Source organism: Diospyros lotus, chromosome 3 (genome assembly GCF_014633365.1).
Source record: "Diospyros lotus cultivar Yz01 chromosome 3, ASM1463336v1, whole genome shotgun sequence".
Lineage (NCBI taxonomy): Eukaryota > Viridiplantae > Streptophyta > Magnoliopsida > Ericales > Ebenaceae > Diospyros > Diospyros lotus.
The window spans coordinates 41,535,162-41,555,267 of NC_068340.1; the positions used below are offsets into that span (position 1 = coordinate 41,535,162).

At 34.4% G+C, this 20,106-nt stretch overlaps 3 protein-coding genes across 4 annotated transcripts; 1 reads left to right on the forward strand and 2 right to left on the reverse strand.

Moving 5' to 3' along the window:
- Positions 1-3,527: 3,527 nt before the first annotated feature.
- LOC127798515 (uncharacterized) lies at positions 3,528-6,980 on the forward strand. Of its 2 annotated transcripts, none has more exons than XM_052332129.1 (3): positions 3,528-3,685; positions 4,257-5,562; positions 6,490-6,980. In XM_052332129.1, the coding sequence occupies exons 2-3, from the start codon at positions 4,376-4,378 to the stop codon at positions 6,602-6,604; spliced, it is 1,302 nt and encodes a 433-aa protein (XP_052188089.1). In that variant the 5' UTR covers positions 3,528-3,685; positions 4,257-4,375; the 3' UTR covers positions 6,605-6,980. The 2 variants fall into 2 exon arrangements, with proteins under 2 accessions (XP_052188089.1, XP_052188090.1); XM_052332130.1 differs by lacking the exon at positions 3,528-3,685 and adding an exon at positions 3,714-3,733.
- Positions 6,981-9,261: 2,281 nt separating this feature from the next.
- Positions 9,262-10,969, reverse strand: LOC127797905 (uncharacterized). Its single transcript, XM_052331104.1, has 2 exons — positions 10,619-10,969; positions 9,262-10,504 (listed from the first exon to the last, which is right to left on the reverse strand). Exons 1-2 carry the CDS (start codon positions 10,729-10,731, stop codon positions 10,273-10,275), a joined length of 345 nt encoding a protein of 114 aa, XP_052187064.1. The 5' UTR covers positions 10,732-10,969; the 3' UTR covers positions 9,262-10,272.
- Positions 10,970-12,110: 1,141 nt separating this feature from the next.
- LOC127796277 (riboflavin biosynthesis protein PYRR, chloroplastic) lies at positions 12,111-19,201 on the reverse strand. Its single transcript, XM_052328344.1, has 9 exons — positions 18,772-19,201; positions 17,023-17,157; positions 16,782-16,881; positions 16,534-16,659; positions 16,131-16,444; positions 15,292-15,411; positions 14,616-14,861; positions 14,390-14,515; positions 12,111-12,561 (listed from the first exon to the last, which is right to left on the reverse strand). The coding sequence occupies exons 1-9, from the start codon at positions 19,123-19,125 to the stop codon at positions 12,295-12,297; spliced, it is 1,788 nt and encodes a 595-aa protein (XP_052184304.1). The 5' UTR covers positions 19,126-19,201; the 3' UTR covers positions 12,111-12,294.
- Between the last annotated feature and the right edge of the window lie 905 nt (positions 19,202-20,106).

The window sequence follows — 20,106 nt, forward strand, 5'->3', positions numbered from 1 at the left end:
ATTATATATAAATCTAATTTTTGAATCAATTTAACCCTATACTTTAACTTCTTTTTTGTTTTGTTGGTAGCAACTCAAACTTTTCGTTATTTTAATTACACCCATAAATCTGCATTTTTGAATCAATTTAACTATGTATTTTCATGTGTGAAACAAAAATAAGATAACAAAATACATGTCACACTCTGCTCATATCAAAATATATAAATTAAATTAACTAAAAAATACACGTCCAAATGTGTAATCAAAACAATAACAAGTTTCAGTTAGTATACCAAAAAAAAAAAAAAGTCAAACTACAATCGTTAAATTAACTTAAAAATACAAGTTTATGGGTATAATTAAAATAACAAAAAATTCAAGCGGCTATACAAAAAAATATGAAAGTAAAGAGGCAAAAATATATATTTGGCCAATATCCACGTACTAAGAAAAAAAAAACATTTGTTACTCAAAACAACATAAACGATCAAAGTATCATTTAAGCAACATTTTCAACACAACAACATTGTAAAAATACCTCACATTATAAGATTAGTAAAACCAATCGAGGAGTTAGAATTCATAAAATCGACTTTACATTATAAGATTAAGACTAGGAAGACGATAAGAATGAAAATAGCTAACAAGATGGAGGTGGGAAGAGCAAATATGATGGGAGAGGAGAGAGTCCGCACATGGCCAAATAAAATGGAGATGGCCTACTAGCTAGCTAGCTAGATTGAATTTATGAATGGCCAGCTGCAAAAGCCAAATCAAACACCTTATTTCTCGGCTATTTAATTGATGCTCCTTCCCTTGTTGGTTGGCAATGAAACCACCACACCAACCCAATTTTAATGCCATTCTAGCTATGCTAACTAGCTTGCTTCCACACACACACACACACACACACACACACACATATATATATATAGGGTTCTTTTCCACTCGATTCACGATCTTCTATTAGAGCTTTCGTTTTTTAGTGATTAAATAGATATATGATGTTAGTGTATGTTAGTAAGTCACAATTTGATTGTTATAATGTTCTTAATAGTTATACACTATACCTGGGATTGTCAATGGTTTGATTTGATTTCAATTTTTGTCAAAATTGTGACGAAACCAAACTTAAACTACTGTCGATGTTCGGAATTGGTCGACCGTGATTCGTTAGCCCGCACTGGTGTGATGAATCCGAAAGGGAGAAGAAAGGGGTTGTCTGGTTCGGTCTGTTGATCCGCCGTTCGGTTCCTGAATAATACTCCGACGCTCAAGTAAGTAAGTAAGTAAGGAAATGCAAAGTATCAGCAAGTTGGCAAAAAAAGCCTACATTGGCTCTAGGAAGAGCTGGTTGATATATGGGAGGTGGAGAAGTCCTCTTGCGTATGATGTACGTCTGCAGATGATGGGACAAAATTTTTGGTGCCGGCAGAAGTGCCCATGTAGCAGTAAGATGTCGATAGGACCCTCATTAATATGAACGGGATCTGTCATTAATGAGGATGAGATCTAAAGTAAGCGCACGAAAATCTAGACGTGACTGTAATGATATTGTTGCAAGAGGTTAGGATGGGATCAAATGGGTCGAGAGGATGGGGCTAGATTGGGCCTGAATGACCCAATTGAGATAGCCCTTAAGCCATTAATGTTATTGGGCTTATGACTTTCTAGTTATGCGAGCTAATTGGCTAGGTCGGCGAATTGTAAAAGTTGCTAGGAGCTCACTAGAAGTGTAGTTGGGAGCTCGCTCGAAGTGTACAGCAAGCTAGAGACATTGCTGGAAACTCGCTTGGCCCTGAGATCCGAGCTCGGGCTCAAACGACGTGTGAACTTACCTCGATGTATTCAGCTCAAGGTCTACTAAGCCGTATGCAATTGGGTCGGCCCACTGGGTTGAGTCCAACCTATAAGGGATAGAGCAAGAAATATCCGTAACAACTACTAAAATCAAAACCAAATCATTACCTATTAGTTTTAAAAATTAAAAACCACAAACCATTCAGTTTCGGTTTTAATCATGATTTTTTTAATTTGATCCATATCAACAAACAAAGACAAACTTTAATAAAATTACACTCTTCTTGAATAAAATTACAAATTAACTTCAAATTTCTTGGATATAATAATTTGATTCATAAAAATAAAATAATTTAAGATTAGGTTTTATTTTTATTTGTCAATTACTTTATAAATGTTAAATATTTTATATATTTGTAATGTATTAGTTAAAATACTTGTAAAAAAATGTATTAGTCAATATATATATATATTATGTATATATAATATATTAATTAAATAAATATATATTATATATATATTCGATTCAGTTTGATTCAATTACTCACACATTCAGTTTAGTTTCGATTCGATTTTTGGTTTGGATTTAGTGAAAACCATAACTAAACCATACCCATTAAAACAGTGTTCAGTTTTTTTTCTAAATAAAACTATTACCCAATCAAACAATTTTTAATCTCATTAACCAATTTAATTCCCCACAATTTCGATTGCAATTGCTATTGCTAACTATAACTTATATCTTATATTTTAAGTAAATATGAGCAAGTATAAGAAATATCAGTGATATCCTATTTGATGTAAATATGATAATGGAGAGTAATTTAATATATATTTTAAATAATAAAAATAAGAAGTATATTGTATTTTATACATATATTCTATACAATATTTTATTTTGGCCAAATTTGTATTTTTGTCCTATACTTTCATATTTTTTTCGTATGATTACTCAAACTTTTTGTTATTTCAATTACATCTCTCAATCTATATTTTCGAGTCAATTTAATCTTTATACTTTAATTTTTTTTTTCGTGTGGCATCATGAATTTTTTATTATTTCGATTACACTTTTATGCTTACATTTTCAAATCAATTTAACCCTTGTATTTTGATGGGTTAAAAAAAGATAAAGTATGATAAATTAACTCATTTTCTTTACACGTTAAAGTATATGAGTTAAATTAACTTAAAAATACAAATATATAAGTATAATCAAAACAACGAATAATTTGGATTACCACACTAAAAAAAATCAAAGTACAGAAATTAAATTAATTCAAAAATATAAATATAAGGATGTAATTAAAATAAAAAAAAGTTTAAATAAATACTTAAAAAAATATAAAAATATAAGAACAAAGATATAAATTTAGCCTTTCATTTTTCCAGTGTCTTGGTCCAACTTCGGGGCCAATGGGCCGAAAAAAACCTCTTAGAGAGTTGGTCTTCAAGCCCCAAATAAGGGTTGTCTGGGCTTCATGGCCTTGGTTTTGGGCCTCCCCAATTCCAACCCAATAGCTTTGATGGGCCATCTTAAATATAATTTGCTGCATTATTTATTTTTTATTTAATATTATTTTACGTGACATTTTATTTAAAATTTAAACAACTAACTGTAAAAAAATAATAATAAAAGATTATTCAAAATTAAGATTAATAACTTTTATTGGAATTATAATTAGTTTAATAATAAATAATAACATTTGTGAAAATTAATCGTTCTTTCAACGAAGATCCGAACTATAACGGGCTTATAACGCGAATTAACGTTAGGCCCAGCTCCGGTATATAAAGCAGGCCACCATCCTCGCCGCGGCGGCACCGGACCGACCACCACAGGTAGCAACCGCTCCACCTCTCTGCCTTGAAATTCAACATTCTCTCACTCGCCGTCGCTCAGGTACAGCTAAAAATTGCCTCCTCGCTGTCTAATTTTCCCTATCTTTATGTATGAATATCGTCTTGCTTCTACGAAAATTAGGGTTTTTCTTTTGTGATTACTGTTTTGTACATCCCGTATGCAACTTGTGGTTATACATATTTGGGTCGATGTGTTCTGACTTCTGATATGTATGCGTATCCATTTGTTCTTTGACTTGATTTTGTTTGTTCATCTGCTCGAAATCGCATCTATGGTTTCTTAGGAATAGTTCGCTTGAGATGTATTATGTCAGAAGTTGGAGGAGGGGTTGGCTTTTGTATTGGGAACCCTAGATAAGAGGGGTGTTTCTTTCATTAAAAGCTCCCCTGCCTCCCCTTATGGCCCCTTTCTATCCTCTTTCTGGAAAATCAATCCTTTGTAGCAATTTGTGGTAGTATTGTGATATTCTTACTTTGATTGGGCATACTTCAGACCTTAACATTTTTTTTTCTTTCCTTTCATGTGGAGGTTTTATCTATGGCGTAATATTGATTAAAATGAATGTTTCAATCCAAGTAACTCACCACCCATTCTTTTATTGTCATTCCAGGGTTTGAACATTGATCAGATGCTGATTCTTTTATGATTGTCTGGCTGTTGTAAGGTGGACTTTCCAGTTTATTTCTTCCACTCCCACCTTTTTGGGGACGGTAAGCATCTCTCACAAGAATGTCTGTGACGGCAGGTGTTAGTGATACTGTTATTGCCATTAGAGATAAACTTAGAGGTAAAATTGGCCAAACAAAAGTTAAAAGGTACTGGCCTGGCAAAGCTCCAGAGTGGGCTGATGATGCTGATGAAGATGGAGATATTAGGATGGCTAGGGCAGTTGCCCTGGAGAAAGTATTCCCTAGTCAGGAAGATTCAGACATTGCTAGGAGAGATGATCCTAGGCTGCGCCGTCTAGCTGAGAGTAGGATAGATAATCGTGAAGAAATAAGGGCTGATCACAGGCGCATTCGACAAGCTGAGATTGTTTCTACGATAGAAGAGGAAAACAAAAGACAAGAACGATTAGATTTAGAGGAAGAGGATGAAGATGCCTTGGAGGAAAGGAGAAGGAGGCTTCGGGAGAAGTTGCTTCAGAGGCAGCAGGAAGAAGCTGCTCTTCTCCCCGAAGAAGAGGAGGAGGAAGTAGAGGAAGAGGAGGAAGAGGAATCTGAATATGAGACCGACTCAGAAGATGAATTTACAGGTCCAGCACTGGTAAAGCCAGTCTTTGTTCCGAAGTCCGAAAGAGACACCATTGCTGAACGTGAGAAGCTTGAGGCCGAAGAACAGGCCCTTGAGGAATTAATAAAGAAGAGATTGGAAGAAAGGAAGGTGGAAACAAAGCAAATAGTGGTTGAGGAGATTCGGAAGGATCAAGAAATTCAGAAGAATTTGGACTTGGAGGCAAATACTGCTGATGTAGACACTGATGACGAAGTAAATGAGGCAGAGGAATATGAAGCTTGGAAGTCTAGAGAGATCGCAAGGATCAAGAGGGATAGGGAGGACCGAGAGGCATTGTTGAAGGAGAAGGAAGAGATTGAGAAGGTGAGAAACATGACTGAGGAAGAGAGGAGGGAGTGGGAGAGGAAGAATCCAAAACCTGCAGCTCCATCCAAGCAGAAGTGGAGATTCATGCAAAAATACTATCACAAAGGTGCTTTCTTCCAGTCACAAGCTGATGACCATGCTGGAACTGCTGGGTCAGATGATATATACAGACGTGATTTCTCTTCTCCAACCGGAGAAGATAGGATGGACAAGACAATATTACCCAAAGTTATGCAGGTCAAGCACTTTGGTCGCAGTGGGAGGACGAAATGGACCCATCTTGTCAACGAGGACACAACTGATTGGAACAATCCGTAAGTACAGAATTCCTTTTGCTACCCTTCTCTCATTTTTCCCCCCCTCTTCTGGGCCCGGCCCTAGTATTGCTGTTTTTTGGTATCTAATTTTATGAAAGCATTAATCTGCTGGAGTATTGACTGATGTAGGGCTTGGGCTCGTTTTAACTGCAATTTTGTTTTCAAGTTTTTGTTCTCAAAATTTTATAAACAAAATTTTCATTTTTGTTTACACAAGTCTAAAAATGAAAACAAAAAATTTAAAACAAAATTGTAGTCAAATGAGTCAGTAGTTTTATGATTTGTTTATATGTTGATCGATTCAACTATTGTTAATTTGGGCTGAAAGGGAATATCTACGGAGGTCCAATTGGGATAAAAATTATTTTACCTATAAAAGGGGATACAAGTCCAAATTTATGGCCTTTTCAGTTGGCAATTTAGATAGCAGTGAAGTAAATGCATGTCCAGTGAGAACTGAAACTTATAGAGGTTGTCTTACATCAACGCTTATGCACTTTTTAATCTTGTTTTCTACTTTTCTTTTCATCCCCCCACACCCGCCTCTTCTTCATTTACTTTTCTTCTCCTAGTGCAATGGTTATCTGAAAATGATATCATAAGTTTCCTTTTTGAACCCTAGTTCCATTAGCACACGATCAAGACAATAAAACAAATTGTGAGAAGAAAAGCAAATTAAAGACCCATCTGGATGGTTTATTTTCTTGTTTCTGTTGGGATGAGCCTCAGAATGCTGCTCTTCCGCATGATCTCTAGTTTCGCATCTGATGGATTTGATTTCAGGACTCTGCTTATTATCATAAATACCATCTAGTATCAACGTAGAAATCGTCTTCAAGATCTCATATTGAATCTCTGTTTCATGCATCATCATGGTTATCAAATTTAGAACCCCTTCCATAATTAACATTTGGTGCAACACAGGTGGACATACAATGATCCTCTTCGGGCCAAGTATAATGCAAAAATGGCAGGAATGAACGCACCTATAGGAAAGCCCAAAGGCAGCAAGAAGCTGAAGGACTGGGAGTCTCGGTGAAGGTGAAATGTCGTGTGCTGCCTAGCACGTGGAGAAGGCCATCGCTCTCTGTTTCATAATTGGGATTTTTGCTTCATGCAAAGCTAGCTAGAACTTGTGTTCCTTGCTTGACCTTATTCAAGGCAGTTGTCCTAGGTTGCCAACTTACCCTAAGAAGATGAGAGAACTAGTGAATATTGGCATAATGTTTCAGCTTTCATATATGGTGGTCAAGCAACAATGGGGATGTAGTGGTAGAGCCTCGTTCAGGTCATTTAAGAATGGGAATTTTTATGTTTCTTGCAATGGTGTGACCACTAATGCAATAGTTAGTCACATTGGAGATGCATTATTTGCTATTCTGGTTGATATATCAAATAAATGGCTTTTGTCTTTACATTGTGTTTGTAAACAGGGAAATGTTGTTGACCATTTTATTAACATTCAATAATATGTAGGGGTTGTCATTTTGGTCAGGACCGGATCGGACTGGACCGGAATTAAAGAGATTTGGGTCGATTGGGCTCGGGACCAAATCGATCTAAACCAGTCCATACTCCTTTTTTTTCCTCGTTTTTTAATATAAAATTTTAAAAATATATCACATGTCTATACATTACATTATGTATTATTTTTTTACTTTTATCATTAATACTATTTATTATTATAAATTATAATTAATATATTATTATTATTATTATTATTATTATTATTTAATTAAAATATCATTTTTTTTTCAATGTTTTCTTTACCTTTGACTGATCCCCACTCACACAAGAAGAGACAAAAATCACCTTCAAGTTGCTTTCAACTTTTAATTTACTTGTATAAAAAATAATATTGAGGCTCATTTGAATATTATTATGAATTAATATTAATTTTAAATAAAATTATTATAAATTTATATATCACGTCTATTTGTGAAAATTATTTATTAAATTTATTTATAAATATAACATTTTTCATTAAAAAAGTAGTCTCAAATAATAGGGTTTGACATTAATATGATGTAACACTAAATTTAGTAATCATATACTTCCTTTTTGTAATTGATGTATTTAAAACCTTTATTCAGAATAGTCTCAAGTAATAGTGTCACTTAATTGTGACACTTTTAATTATACTCATTTATTAATATATTATATTTTATATCACATTAATATAAATCTATAACACATTAATATACGAATATAATTAAAATTATTTTAAATGAGTGTCTAAGTAGTATTTCCATTAAAGGGTAGCTTAATTCCTTCTTAAGCTCTCCAATCTTTAACTAAATTTTTATACTCCTTATTAGTTACTTAAAACATCTACCATATGAAAGAATATCTTAAGAAATGTTTTAAAAAATAGTGATTGTAAGCTCTTATTAACAAAAATTAAGAAATGTCTCAACTAAAAGAAAACACAAAATGAAGATTAAAATAATAATTAATTCAAATTATCCAATAATTCAATATTTAGTTGTAGACGAAATTATTACTTTTATCTAATATGGACAAAATTAGAGAAAGAAAGTGACCCTCTTTTACACACATTCCGTGTATGCTCGCACCTTGTTAGTAATTCATCGCGAATTATTTCATATTTTTATTAAAAATATTATACTCACGTATTTTTGAAATACTAGAAATAATTCATATATTTTAAATCTAAAAAAGTATAAAATGTGTATTAGCTGAATTTTTTAAAAATTTGGCTAAAAAATTCGTTGTGTGCTCTCATAACAAGACAATGTGCAGAGCAAACTTTGATGTGTGTTCAGAAAAGTTTTTTAATTATTATTATGGCTAATGGTTCATGATGAACTATTATTTAATTATTTTCAAATTTTTACTTTTCACCCATTTCTCTTTTTATTTTTGTTAAATATTAATAAATATTATTATTCAATTTCATCCCCATATATATCTCTACTCTCTCTATCATCTATCTAATAAACTACTTATCTACCACATTTCTCTTTGGAGTGTTTATTTTTCAGTTGTCAACTTCTCATCAGATTTAATAATTTCAACTCCTCTTTATTTCTCTGTAAGTTACTTCATTTTATTTCTTGTTTTGTGGTCTTTTCAACATTTTTTGAAGTAATTTTTTTGTACTGATTTTTCATCTTTTTCTTCATTTTTATATGCATAGAAGATTATTTAGGGCATACTTTGTTACATTTTTTAAATTAATTTTTAATTTTAAAATCAAATAATGTAAGATTGATAGATTTGAAGAACTGGTTCTCATTTTATAATATTGGTGAAAATTTAGGGCTCATGAGTTGTTTATTTGTTGAGCAAGAATATATTTGTATGTATATATGAATGAATCGTCTTAATAATTCTCATTTTATAATATTAGTGAAAATATAAATTATATTTGTGTGTTTAATGAGTTATTTACTTATTTATCAAAAATATGTTTGTGTGCATATATATATATATAAATAATATATCAAATTTCTATTAACGAATTTATTCAGTTAGAACGTATTAAACACAAATTAAGTTTTTTCTTAAATATTTTTTTATTATAAATATTTAATCAAATTATTAACTATATTTAAAATATATCAAATCGAATAATATCCGTACTTTTACTTTAGTGTCTTGTTCGTCGAATTAGTACTCTGCATACGAAAAATTCAAGGAAGGCACACATAAAAAAATTTCTAGATAGGCAGGGTCACATCATCGGCCAGCATCTCATAAAATGGTGGCCTTCAGGTGTGAACACAGCAATGAAGTAAGAACCTTTGGACTTTTAGTAAAGGGTTAAAACAGTATCAATGAGATCATTGGGAGACTACTTCTTGTAAGTGCCAATTATATTGCTCATGTGGAACGCAATAGCCTCTAAATCACTACCAATAACTCTTAGTCAGGTCAAGAATCACATTATTATCAACTTCTTTATCTCCAAATCTCACTTAAACATACAGATAGATAGATAGATGGATGGCCATCTAAATTATTGTAAAGAAAAATATTCGAATTCGAAACCTCTAACTCTGCTGGGCCCACCCTGCTGCGAGTAGCTAGGGTTTCATCAGGACTGATATGATAGAATAATAATCTGATGGTGTCCAGTCAAAGTATATAACATTTGAAGCACGTGCCCTTTAAAGGCTCCAAATAATGGTGCCCTGTGAAAGAGACTGCGTTGACTCCCTTGTTCTTATTCTTTTTCATGCTGAGCATCTAAGCATTATATTCTACATCTTACTTTACAGAACCAGAAACATTCATCTAACCACTCATCTATAGCAATATATTCATTTCTGATCATCACAAACCCCTCCATTAACAGCAGAAATTAAGCTCTGAATCTATTTCAACAACATTCACACACACACACATATATATATCTGGGTGTTTGAGATTGTCTTATAAAGAACTTGTAAAACTTCAGGGAAGAAAAGAAAAGAAGAAAAGATGGGGATTGATGCTTCAATCTTACTCATGACTGCTAGCTAACAGAAGGTTTGAATTTGATCATCACTAGAAGGAAATTTAGGGCTTAGAAACATATACAGAACTAGATATAGCTAGGAAAAAGAGAGAAGATTTCATTACAAATATATATATATATATGGACTCTGATTCTCACAGGTTAATTTGTTTTCTGAAATGGTAGGAGCTAAATGATGAGTTAAAAGGAATGAGTTACAACTATATATATAGCTAGCTAGGGTTCTAAGAGGAGGAGGATGCTGGGGAAGGAGATTCAAACTTGTAGTATTTGTCGATGGCAACAGACACATCCCAGGTGCAGCTAAGTCCCTTAGGGATGATCACAAGGTCTCCCGCACCAAACTCTACATACTCGGTTGATCCTCTTGGGTAAGCCTTCACCTTCCCTTTGAGCAAGTAACAAGTCTCTTGGGCATCAAACTTTAGGGTATACCTCCCCGGAGGACAACCCCACCTAATCAAAAATGAACCCAAATCAGCACAACAGGAGCAATGGTGGAAGAAAGCAAGTCGTACGTGATGATTATGATCAATGATTTGGTGAGCAAATGAAGGAATCAACTCTTACTTTGGCCATGAGTTAATACCCAACTCGGCTAGCCGGCGATTGGAAGGGTTGCTTTCGACGATGATACTGAGGCCAGCAGGACTTCGACTTGGGTCAGATGATGAAGCTGCCATGAAAGAAGATTAAAGTTATACACACACACACAGAGAGACAGAGAAGGTAGCTAGCTAGGGCAATCAACAGGGAGAAGAAGGCGGCAAGAGATGTGTGTGTGTGTGTGTGTGTGTGTGTGTGTATAGAGTGGCCTTTGCTTGGGGGACAGGAAAATGGGAGGAATATTTAGATGATAAGTGAGGAAGGAAAGCCCCAGAAGAAAGCTTCTTGTTATTCTTCTTGCTATGGAGTCAAATAACAAATGTGAAAAAGAGAGCTTGCCATTTTTATACAATCATGCTAGCGGTATGAAAAAGAGACCATATTCAAGGTGTAGTACGTTTAAACTGTCACACAAGAGTGGTCAAAACAGTTGACTACTCATGCCTATGTGGCAGCATCTTATTGGCTGCTACTCTGGCTCTGACTTTGACTCTGACTGTCCCCATGGGAAGTCCTCCAGACTGGAAAATGCTGCACATGACATTTAAGTTTGGCATTATTTTTTTTTAAATTACGTACTACCACTCCCGTCTCTGTCAAACTTGCTCCAGAGTCATTACGAGGGAGAAAAATCAAACAACTTTGACATTTTTACTAGTATTTTGTATCCATATGACAGTATAAAATATCAATTTAAAGTATTATCATTAAGTGTCACATTTGAGTGTCTAATCAACATTTTCATATTGGGAAATGATATACTCACAAATAAGTTAAATAAATAATCCTCACAAACTCACTTAACATGTACAAATTTATATGGTTCTATTTAAAATTAGTAAAAAATTTACTCATTATTATATATTATTATTAATTTTAAGTAAAACTACTATAAATTTATATATATTACATCAATTTATTAGAATTATTTGTTAGACTTATTTATAAGTATAATATTTTCCTTCCTAAAATGTAAAGTATGACTAATCTAGAGCTTCACCAGAAAATTTGGCTTACATGATCTACAAAATCATCCAAACCAGGTAGAAACATATTTATGTGACAGATTATTCTGTATTTAATTTCATATTTATTATTCTTGGACAGACAATAAGATGATTTGTCACTAATTATTAACATCATTAGCAATCCAATTGAGAGAAGTTATTGATTCCATTATACAAAAAGAAAAAGATAAGTTATTGATTGGATGCCAAATAAAAAATTTCCGCACCGCCACAGTGCCAAATTCATATTTTTCTTGAATAATTATGTATTTTTAAATCAACCTATGTATTTTAACTTTTTTTTTCATATGATCACCAAATTTTTTTATTATTTCAATTACACATTTATGCTTACATTTCCAAGGCAATTTTATCTCTATGCTTTTACCTTTTTTTTCATCTCAGTCTACCCTTTATTTTTGGCCTCACAATATCAGTGACAAAAGGTGAGACTTTAGCCACATAAGTTTACCTATCATCACTGAAGCAAAGGTACAAGAAAAGTAAATTGTATACTTACAGGAAATAAAAAAAAAGTAAAGTAAATTGTACATCATAATTTCGCCAAGAGATTGTCCATAAATGGATTACTCTTTATATATTAGTCTATAGATAGTCACAATTGGAAAAATTCTACAAAATTTCACTCTCTCTTTTGGTCGTATTTGTTGTAGAGTCGCCTAGAAACTCAGATCTTATCTGCATCAGCAACCTCCCTAGATAGTTCAGGCCTTCTCCCTCCTGACCTCCACCCCAGAACAGATCATGCGGCGAGGCTTCAACCAGAACAGACCCCGCAGTCGATAGCAGCATAGAGTTTAAGTGGGGGTATATTGAAAACTTACATTTCAAGGCCCCGTACATGACATCGATCTTGACAGATTCCCAATCAGATCTCACCTGCATTGCGTGCATTGGGAGAGAGAGGTCATAAGACACGGTGAGCACTTTAAAAACTCTCAAGAAGATTGCTTTTCTAGATATAAACGACATCAAGAGACGAATATGCATGGTGAATTCTGTGTACGCTGTTTCTAACAATATTGTTAGACTTTACAGTAAAACAATATATATGAACTGAGCGCATCCAAGGCTTCGAGTTTGTCTAAGAAAGCAGCATAACAAGAATAACTAACTAATAGTATTTCCCGTAGTTTGGCTATCAATGTGTACGAATGATCTAAGCAATAAGGAGATAGTGACATGAGTTGGGATACAGCAAGGTAAAAAGAAAGAGTACACGAGGTCTTGAGGCAATTAATAAGGACATGCACAAGAGGATGCTATGATATGGCAGCAGAGAATAGAGAATCCCAAACTAATTTGTGAGTTAAACCTAAATGGTCATAAGGCTTTATAAGATTTGAGTTCACTCCAGCATCTACCCTTTGGGCAGTCATTAATTGAGTCATTAAAACAATCATCTTGAGGATGTAAAATACTAGTAACTAGCAAAAAAAAACAGAGAGAGAGACATGATAATAGCAAGTCATATTAGCACCTCTCAAGAATAGTTTCCCCTGATGATACTAAAAGCAGCTCAACACAATGAAACAACACCTTAAAAACACAACAGAACACTTCGCCAACAAGGAACTAAATCCCAGAGATGACTAAAAAGTTTTCCTTTTTATGCATTATTTTTGCACTTCCAACTTGAAAATCATTTGGTCAAGAAATTCCAACTTTCAAGAAGTCCATGATAAATAAATGCAACATCCAAATGAGTATAAAAGAGGTCCATGATTTTAGTCTAAAATATGTACTTCCCTTTGGGCAGTCGTCAATTGAGTCATTAAAACAATCATCTTGGGGATGCAAAATACAATAGTAGTAACTAGCAAAAAAAAAAAACAGAGAGAGAGACATGATAATAGCAAGTCATATTAGCACCTCTCAAGAATAGTTTTCCCTGATGATACTAAAAGCAGCTCAACACAATGAAACAACACCTTAAAAACACAACAGAACACTTCGCCAACAAGGAACTAAATCCCAGAGATGACTAAAAAGGTTTCCTTTTTATGCATTATTTTTGCACTTCCAACTTGAAAATCATTTGGTCAAGAAATTCCAACTTTCAAGAAGTCCATGATAAATAAATGCAACATCCAAATGAGTATAAAAGAGGTCCATGATTTTAGTTTAAAATATGTACTTATTCATGTATATATTTGCTTTTAACTTGACTATTGGTTCTCAGAAGGCATTTCAAGCAATTTCTAACTGTGATAATGCCTTAAAATTAATACAAAAATGCTACTGCAACTGCCAAATCTACGAAACACATACAATTTATAATGGAAGTTAAACATCCAGATCTAATATCCAACTCCAGCGGTTTTACAAATTGTTCATTAGTGTTCACAGACCAGTTAATTTATTGGCCCAAGTTCAATATAAAATAACATGAAGGAAATCTCTTATCACTTAAGTGCAGTGCATGAAAATGGTGTGTTTCCCAATCCATTGTTACGAAGATTAAATAGAAGGTTAGTCCTGTTAGAATCATCAATAAATCATGTAAAAAAATATGCCATGATTAATTCAGTAAAACAGATTGATAATCTAGTACCCCTGAAAGGAATTTCAAAAATACAAAAAGAAGTATCTAACTTGGGATGTTGACCAGGAAGAACAAAGTTGTTGTTTAACATCATAAAAGCATAAATCTGAAAATTAAAGTTTTAATGAATTACCAGATAGTTATTGGTATTTGAAACCATACCAGATTAGGGTGCTGCTTCTGCATTTTCCTTCCCATTCGTGCTGCTTCCTCAGGACTTTTTGCAGATCTTATATCTTCAAAACATTTTCTGGCTAGAGGATCATTCACCCCAAAAAATTTGTGTGCCTGCATTATGAAAAGAAAATTGCAGCACATCCAAAAAATTAAAAAAAAAATAAAAAGTTTGCAACAAGGGAATAGGAAATATTCAGGAATTTCAAATCACTTGATAATAGTGCTCCACAGTTGGCCAAGAGAGATAGTTAACACTTTCATCAGCCATTTGTATTGCATGAGGTGAGAAGTTTGAAAAGGCTCCATAAGGATCCCATGTCTTATAAAAGAATATGATGCTTGATTCATAAGGAGCAACTGTAGGATCAATAGCAGAAATTTCCTCCAGTGATGGAATACAAGGTGTTAGGTCTGGAACAGGCTGAAGAAATCCACTTACAAGCATGTCAGGTCCAATCTGCATTACATGTCATAGGTAAGCAACAAGAAAAGGTGAACCAGAACATATTCAGAAACTAAGCAACTTTTGCAAAGAAGAAACTTCAGAAAGCAGAAATTACACTTATATGTCGCAAACTGCTCGACTCGGTAAAGTTTATATCATCACATACTTTACATTACACTTCTATGTCATGAAGTGTAATTATTGTTGGGACAATTTTTAATTAATCTGTGATCCTTAAGAGTTAATTGAACAAATGGAGTGGTTACATATCAATTTACATCTATTATAACCTTGCCTTTCTTTGACGCACACACAGAGAGAGCACAGAAAAAGACCGCAAAACAAAACAAACTTCACAGAATCAAGCAGTTTGTGGCATTGTAAAGACATTGTTGGGCCAGAAAAATTATCATTTCAAGTAAACACAAAAATTAGCACAGACCTGCTCATAGGAAACATCAAGTAATTGCAAAGCTTGTGACATCTCAACCATCCCAAGTTCACCAACTGGTGATGGTGCATTCTTCCCACCAATAATTTTAGGAGCAATAAATGCATAAACCTGTACCAAGAAGCCAACTACATATTAATAACCATGGCAAGCAAAATTACATGGAAGCAAAAAAAGGGATGCAACTTTGTGGAGATCTTTCAACAAGAACAACGTAGTTCTTGAATCCATATTTGATTTTGTTGCTCCAGCAACTTGGCTGAACAGAATACTGAGAACAGACAACAGCCACTTTGCTATTCATCAAATGACCAAAAGGATGGTTCAGATATAAGAAGCAAACAAAAGGAATAAAAGAAAGAGGGAACAGATTGCACCACGTAGTTATTGTATTATACTAGAAGCCAAATAATCCAAAGCATTGGAGTTAAATAAAGAAACAGATCAGCATATAGGTGGAGCTGAAGCATGACATGAATGGCCACTAAGAAGGGAATGGAGGAAAGGAAGGATATCCTGTAAGAAAAAGTATGCTGCAACCATAAAACAACTCAATGCGCCATAGAGATGTATAATAAGAGAAGTATTCCGATTACATGCTCAATAGAGCCAAATAAAGGGTTCAAAGCTTCAAAGAAAATTCCAAGAGAAGCAGTCAGCCTTATGATATCAACAGAATCAAAATTTGCTTAATTGTGTAGAACACGGAAAAGGATAAGGATTCTAGGGTTTATTAGTTCACCAGCAATAACAAGGTTCTCTTTGCTCTACTTTCCAAGTGAAAAATGTAATAAAAATTATTATATGTTACCACAGATAATAGCACGTACCTTGTGTATAATCCCTGATGATATAGCAGATGCAGCTAATGTCCCTCCACACTCCCATAAAATTGAAAGGTAACCACGGTCATGTAAATATTCCATGACAACTTTGGGATTTAAGATGTCAAACTCCACTATTTCAACACCTTTAGATGCAAGAAATTTCTGAAAACTCTTTCTAGCACCTCTTTGTGTTGCAACAATGGTGGGCGCATCAGCAATATCCCAAAGATTTGCTACCTCAGGAAGATCAAGTGTTTGTGACATAACAATCCGCATGGGCATATGGCCACCTCCATGTCTCGCAGTTAACTGTGGATCTGTATTTTTAAATTGAATTAGAAAAACAATCAATAATATCATGGATATCTAGAGCAACTTAAAGATAACAGCCAATGAAGATCCATACTATCGCTGCGCACCGTATTTCCCCCAACAATAATAGCATCACTTCTCCCTCGTAATTCAAAAACATGGCTTCTTGACTTTTTGCTGCTTATCCATGAAGCATGTCCACTACTGGCTGCAATTTTTCCTGGCAGTATTATATAATACCATCAGAAAGAACACCTAATTATCACATGGCCTCTCTCTCTCTCTCTCTCTCTCTCTCTCTCCCTCAAAAGCTAGATATTCTTCTGAAAATGAAACACTCACCGTCAAGTGTCATTGCATACTTGAGAACAGAGAACGGAACTCGACAGGCAGCTCTGTAGAGCAAAGGAGCATTGACCAATAGGCAGGAATTCAAAGCTTCCTAAAATACAGAACATATAAAAAAGTCAGAAAGAAATGCCACAAGAAATTTTATATAAAATAGACAATATAGCATTATTCTAAGTGAGTTATGGAAAGGAAAACATTCAAGTTAAGGAAGCATAGAAAGCTGAATATATACCTCAATTGTTTCACTTTTTAGGTCCTCGCCAAGAACATCAACCGTCACTTTTTCATTTCTCAATGTTCGAATGGCATTGCCTCTAAGATGTTGCAAAGGATGCCTGATCCCAACAACGACTCTAGCAATTCCTGCCTAATGTACAGAACATGAGTTACCTGTAGAGATGCAAGTATTGTACAATGTATAAATCATCTAAGCCTGGTAATCTTCATAAACAAAAGTAGGAAACCTCCACAACCATATGGTTCCATTGGACACAAACACTCATCCATGAATTATATGTTCTGCATCCAAGGGCGGAGCCAAGTGAGGCCCAGTGGGGGTTGCCCCCACTGGGCTGGATTTAAAAAATAAAAAAATGGTTTTATATTATTTTTAATTCAGGTCCAACTCTTAAAATAAATACAAAATTATTGTATTAAAACTTAGCCTAAATAGGCTAAATGACCCAAATCCATTTACTCCTAAGTCCTAATCCATTTTATTTCCAAATTCATCCAATTTCTTGCTTTTTTTCCCAATTCCCACCCGATTTTCTTTCTTCTGGTTGCCACCGTTACAATTAAAAGAGTATTTTCTGCAATGAACATTGTGAATGATCGATTGCATAATAGGATTGAAGACCAATGAATGAATGATAACTTAGTTGTGTATGTTGAAAATGATGTATTTAATAAAATTGATAATGAGATCATTATACGGCATTATCAAAATATGAAAAGTCATAGGGAACAATTGTAAAAAGTTTTTGCATTTTAATATTATCATTATTATCTTATTTTTGAAATTACATTTTTTTTATTTAAATTCTCCCCCATTGAATCAAAATCCTAGCTCCGCCCCTATCTGCATCAATACTGACATCACATTCCCCCCTGTTTTCTCCTCTTCCCAAGGAGTAAAGGAACTGATATTTGTGTAAAACCAGTATTATACGAATTATATGTTTGGCGAGTTGCCACAGTGCGGCACATTAGTCCTGGACATTATCCCTCTCTTATAGTTTTACTGGCCAATATTAGATGCAAAAAATACAGCTATTAAAGGCTTTGAGATATTCCTCTTAACACTACAATCTAACAAAGCGTAGGCAGATAATACAAGAGAGTAAATTAATGTCAGCCTAAAATTCGAACTTGGAAGTAGCAAAAGTAATGGTTCCTTGTTCAACCATCAAAATTGAAGTCAAATGACATCCTTTTATGTTAATAAGATAATTAACATGTTAAAGTTAGATTGCAATCTAGAAGACACTGATAAAGTTTCAATTGACTTCTCTTATAAAGTGACGAGGGGTTAAAACTGCCACAAAAACTCTGCATGGTAAAAGTATGTTTCTGTATGACGTTTACATTAGCATACGCTGAATCCAAAAGGAACCTTCAAGCAGACAAAAGAAGCTAGCAGCTAATTGACAAAGAAAGAGTTGCAGGGCCATCAAATCTTGCTATAGAACTTCCTTTGTAAACAATCACAACTCTAACCCTACCACAAACAAATCCAATAGAACTTGAAAGATGAGATGAGTTCTGAAAATCATAGCTATTTTTAAATGTTACCGAAACGTTTATCCAATTAACAAAGAGTATGCCTCCAATTACAAAAAAATAAACAAGGGAACAGATCCTAAGTCGAGCTGTTTAAATTATCTAGCGATTCAGAAAAGAACACTAATCCCAACTGCAGGACTCTAAAGTGTGCACATAAATCTAGGTCAAATAAAAAGAACTTGTGAAGCGATTCAACCTGAACGAGAGCAGAGACGGCCGTGCGGTCACCGGGGCAGTCGCCGGGCTCCATGTTCAGGTACGCGGTGGCACCATTGCAGAGAGGACCGGCGGCCTCGACGGCCTGGAGCTCGGCGGGCTTGGTGCCCTGGGCGTAGAGGTAGGACTCGGCGGCAACACTGCCGGAGGGGGAGACGATGACACAGCCGTAGTTGGGATGGGGAGAGGAGAAGCCGGCGGAACTGTCGGCGACGAGGGCGGCGCGTCGGATGTAGGAGGCGTCAAGCGAATGGGAGTTGCCGCCATTGTTTCCGGTCGCCGCCTTGCACATAATGGGAGGCGCGGCAGCAAATGCTCCCAAGGAGAAGGCCATTACTCAATCAACCAGTTGCCAATCTCCAATCTCCGATCTTCTCTTCTCTTCTCTTCTCTCTGTAAATTTACATGTGATTCTGTGCTCCAGGTTGTGTGGTTTCGCGGTCACACGGACAAGAGCTGGCTTTGGACTCCGGTTTCTGCCCCCGCGTCACCTGGGTCGGGTCGGGTCGATATGAGTATAAGTGAATTTAAATTTGTTTAAGCCAGTGAGCCCGGTTCTGTCCCGGATTGGGTTAACCGGGCCGAATTGGCAGCCCAAAAGGGCCACAATAATGGGCCAGTGAACTAGCATATCTCATGGCTTTAGATAGTTGAGTTGGTTACGCTATACACCGAGACCCTCATTTATGAGACTGATTATAAAACAATATAATAATTTAAATATATTTCATTATAGATTATTGAGAGTAACTGTGTCATGGTTGTTTATTTATTAACACTCGATCACAAACACTATAATATTAAATTAATTTATTAGATGCTAAAAATTATCTGAGAGAACTTTCTTTCATTAAATTAATTTATTTAGATAAAATAACACAATCCCGATTAAACTATAATTTGAAGAGTTTGCCTAACGTTACGTTATATACTTATTTGACAAAAAGAATGTTTTTCTGACTTGAAATTTTAGTTAGACGGCTCCATTGTTTCGCCAAAGCACTCCTTTTTTTAATAGAGGTAAGCATTTAGTCAATTTAATTATCGAACAAATTAAAATTTTCAAATCAAATAGACCAAACATATATCAAAAATCGAACCGAACCAACATAATGGATTCTCAAACTAAATAAATCGAAAAAATTAAAAAAAAAATCTAAAAAGATTGAAATAACAAAGTGCAAAAATAATGTTGTTTTTGACATTTTAATAAGTTTGGTTATTTCATTTTTTTTTTTTTTACGGAGAATGAACCAAATTGAAATTAATAAAATTATAAAATTTGAAAAATGAACCTAACTAACTTATAATTTTA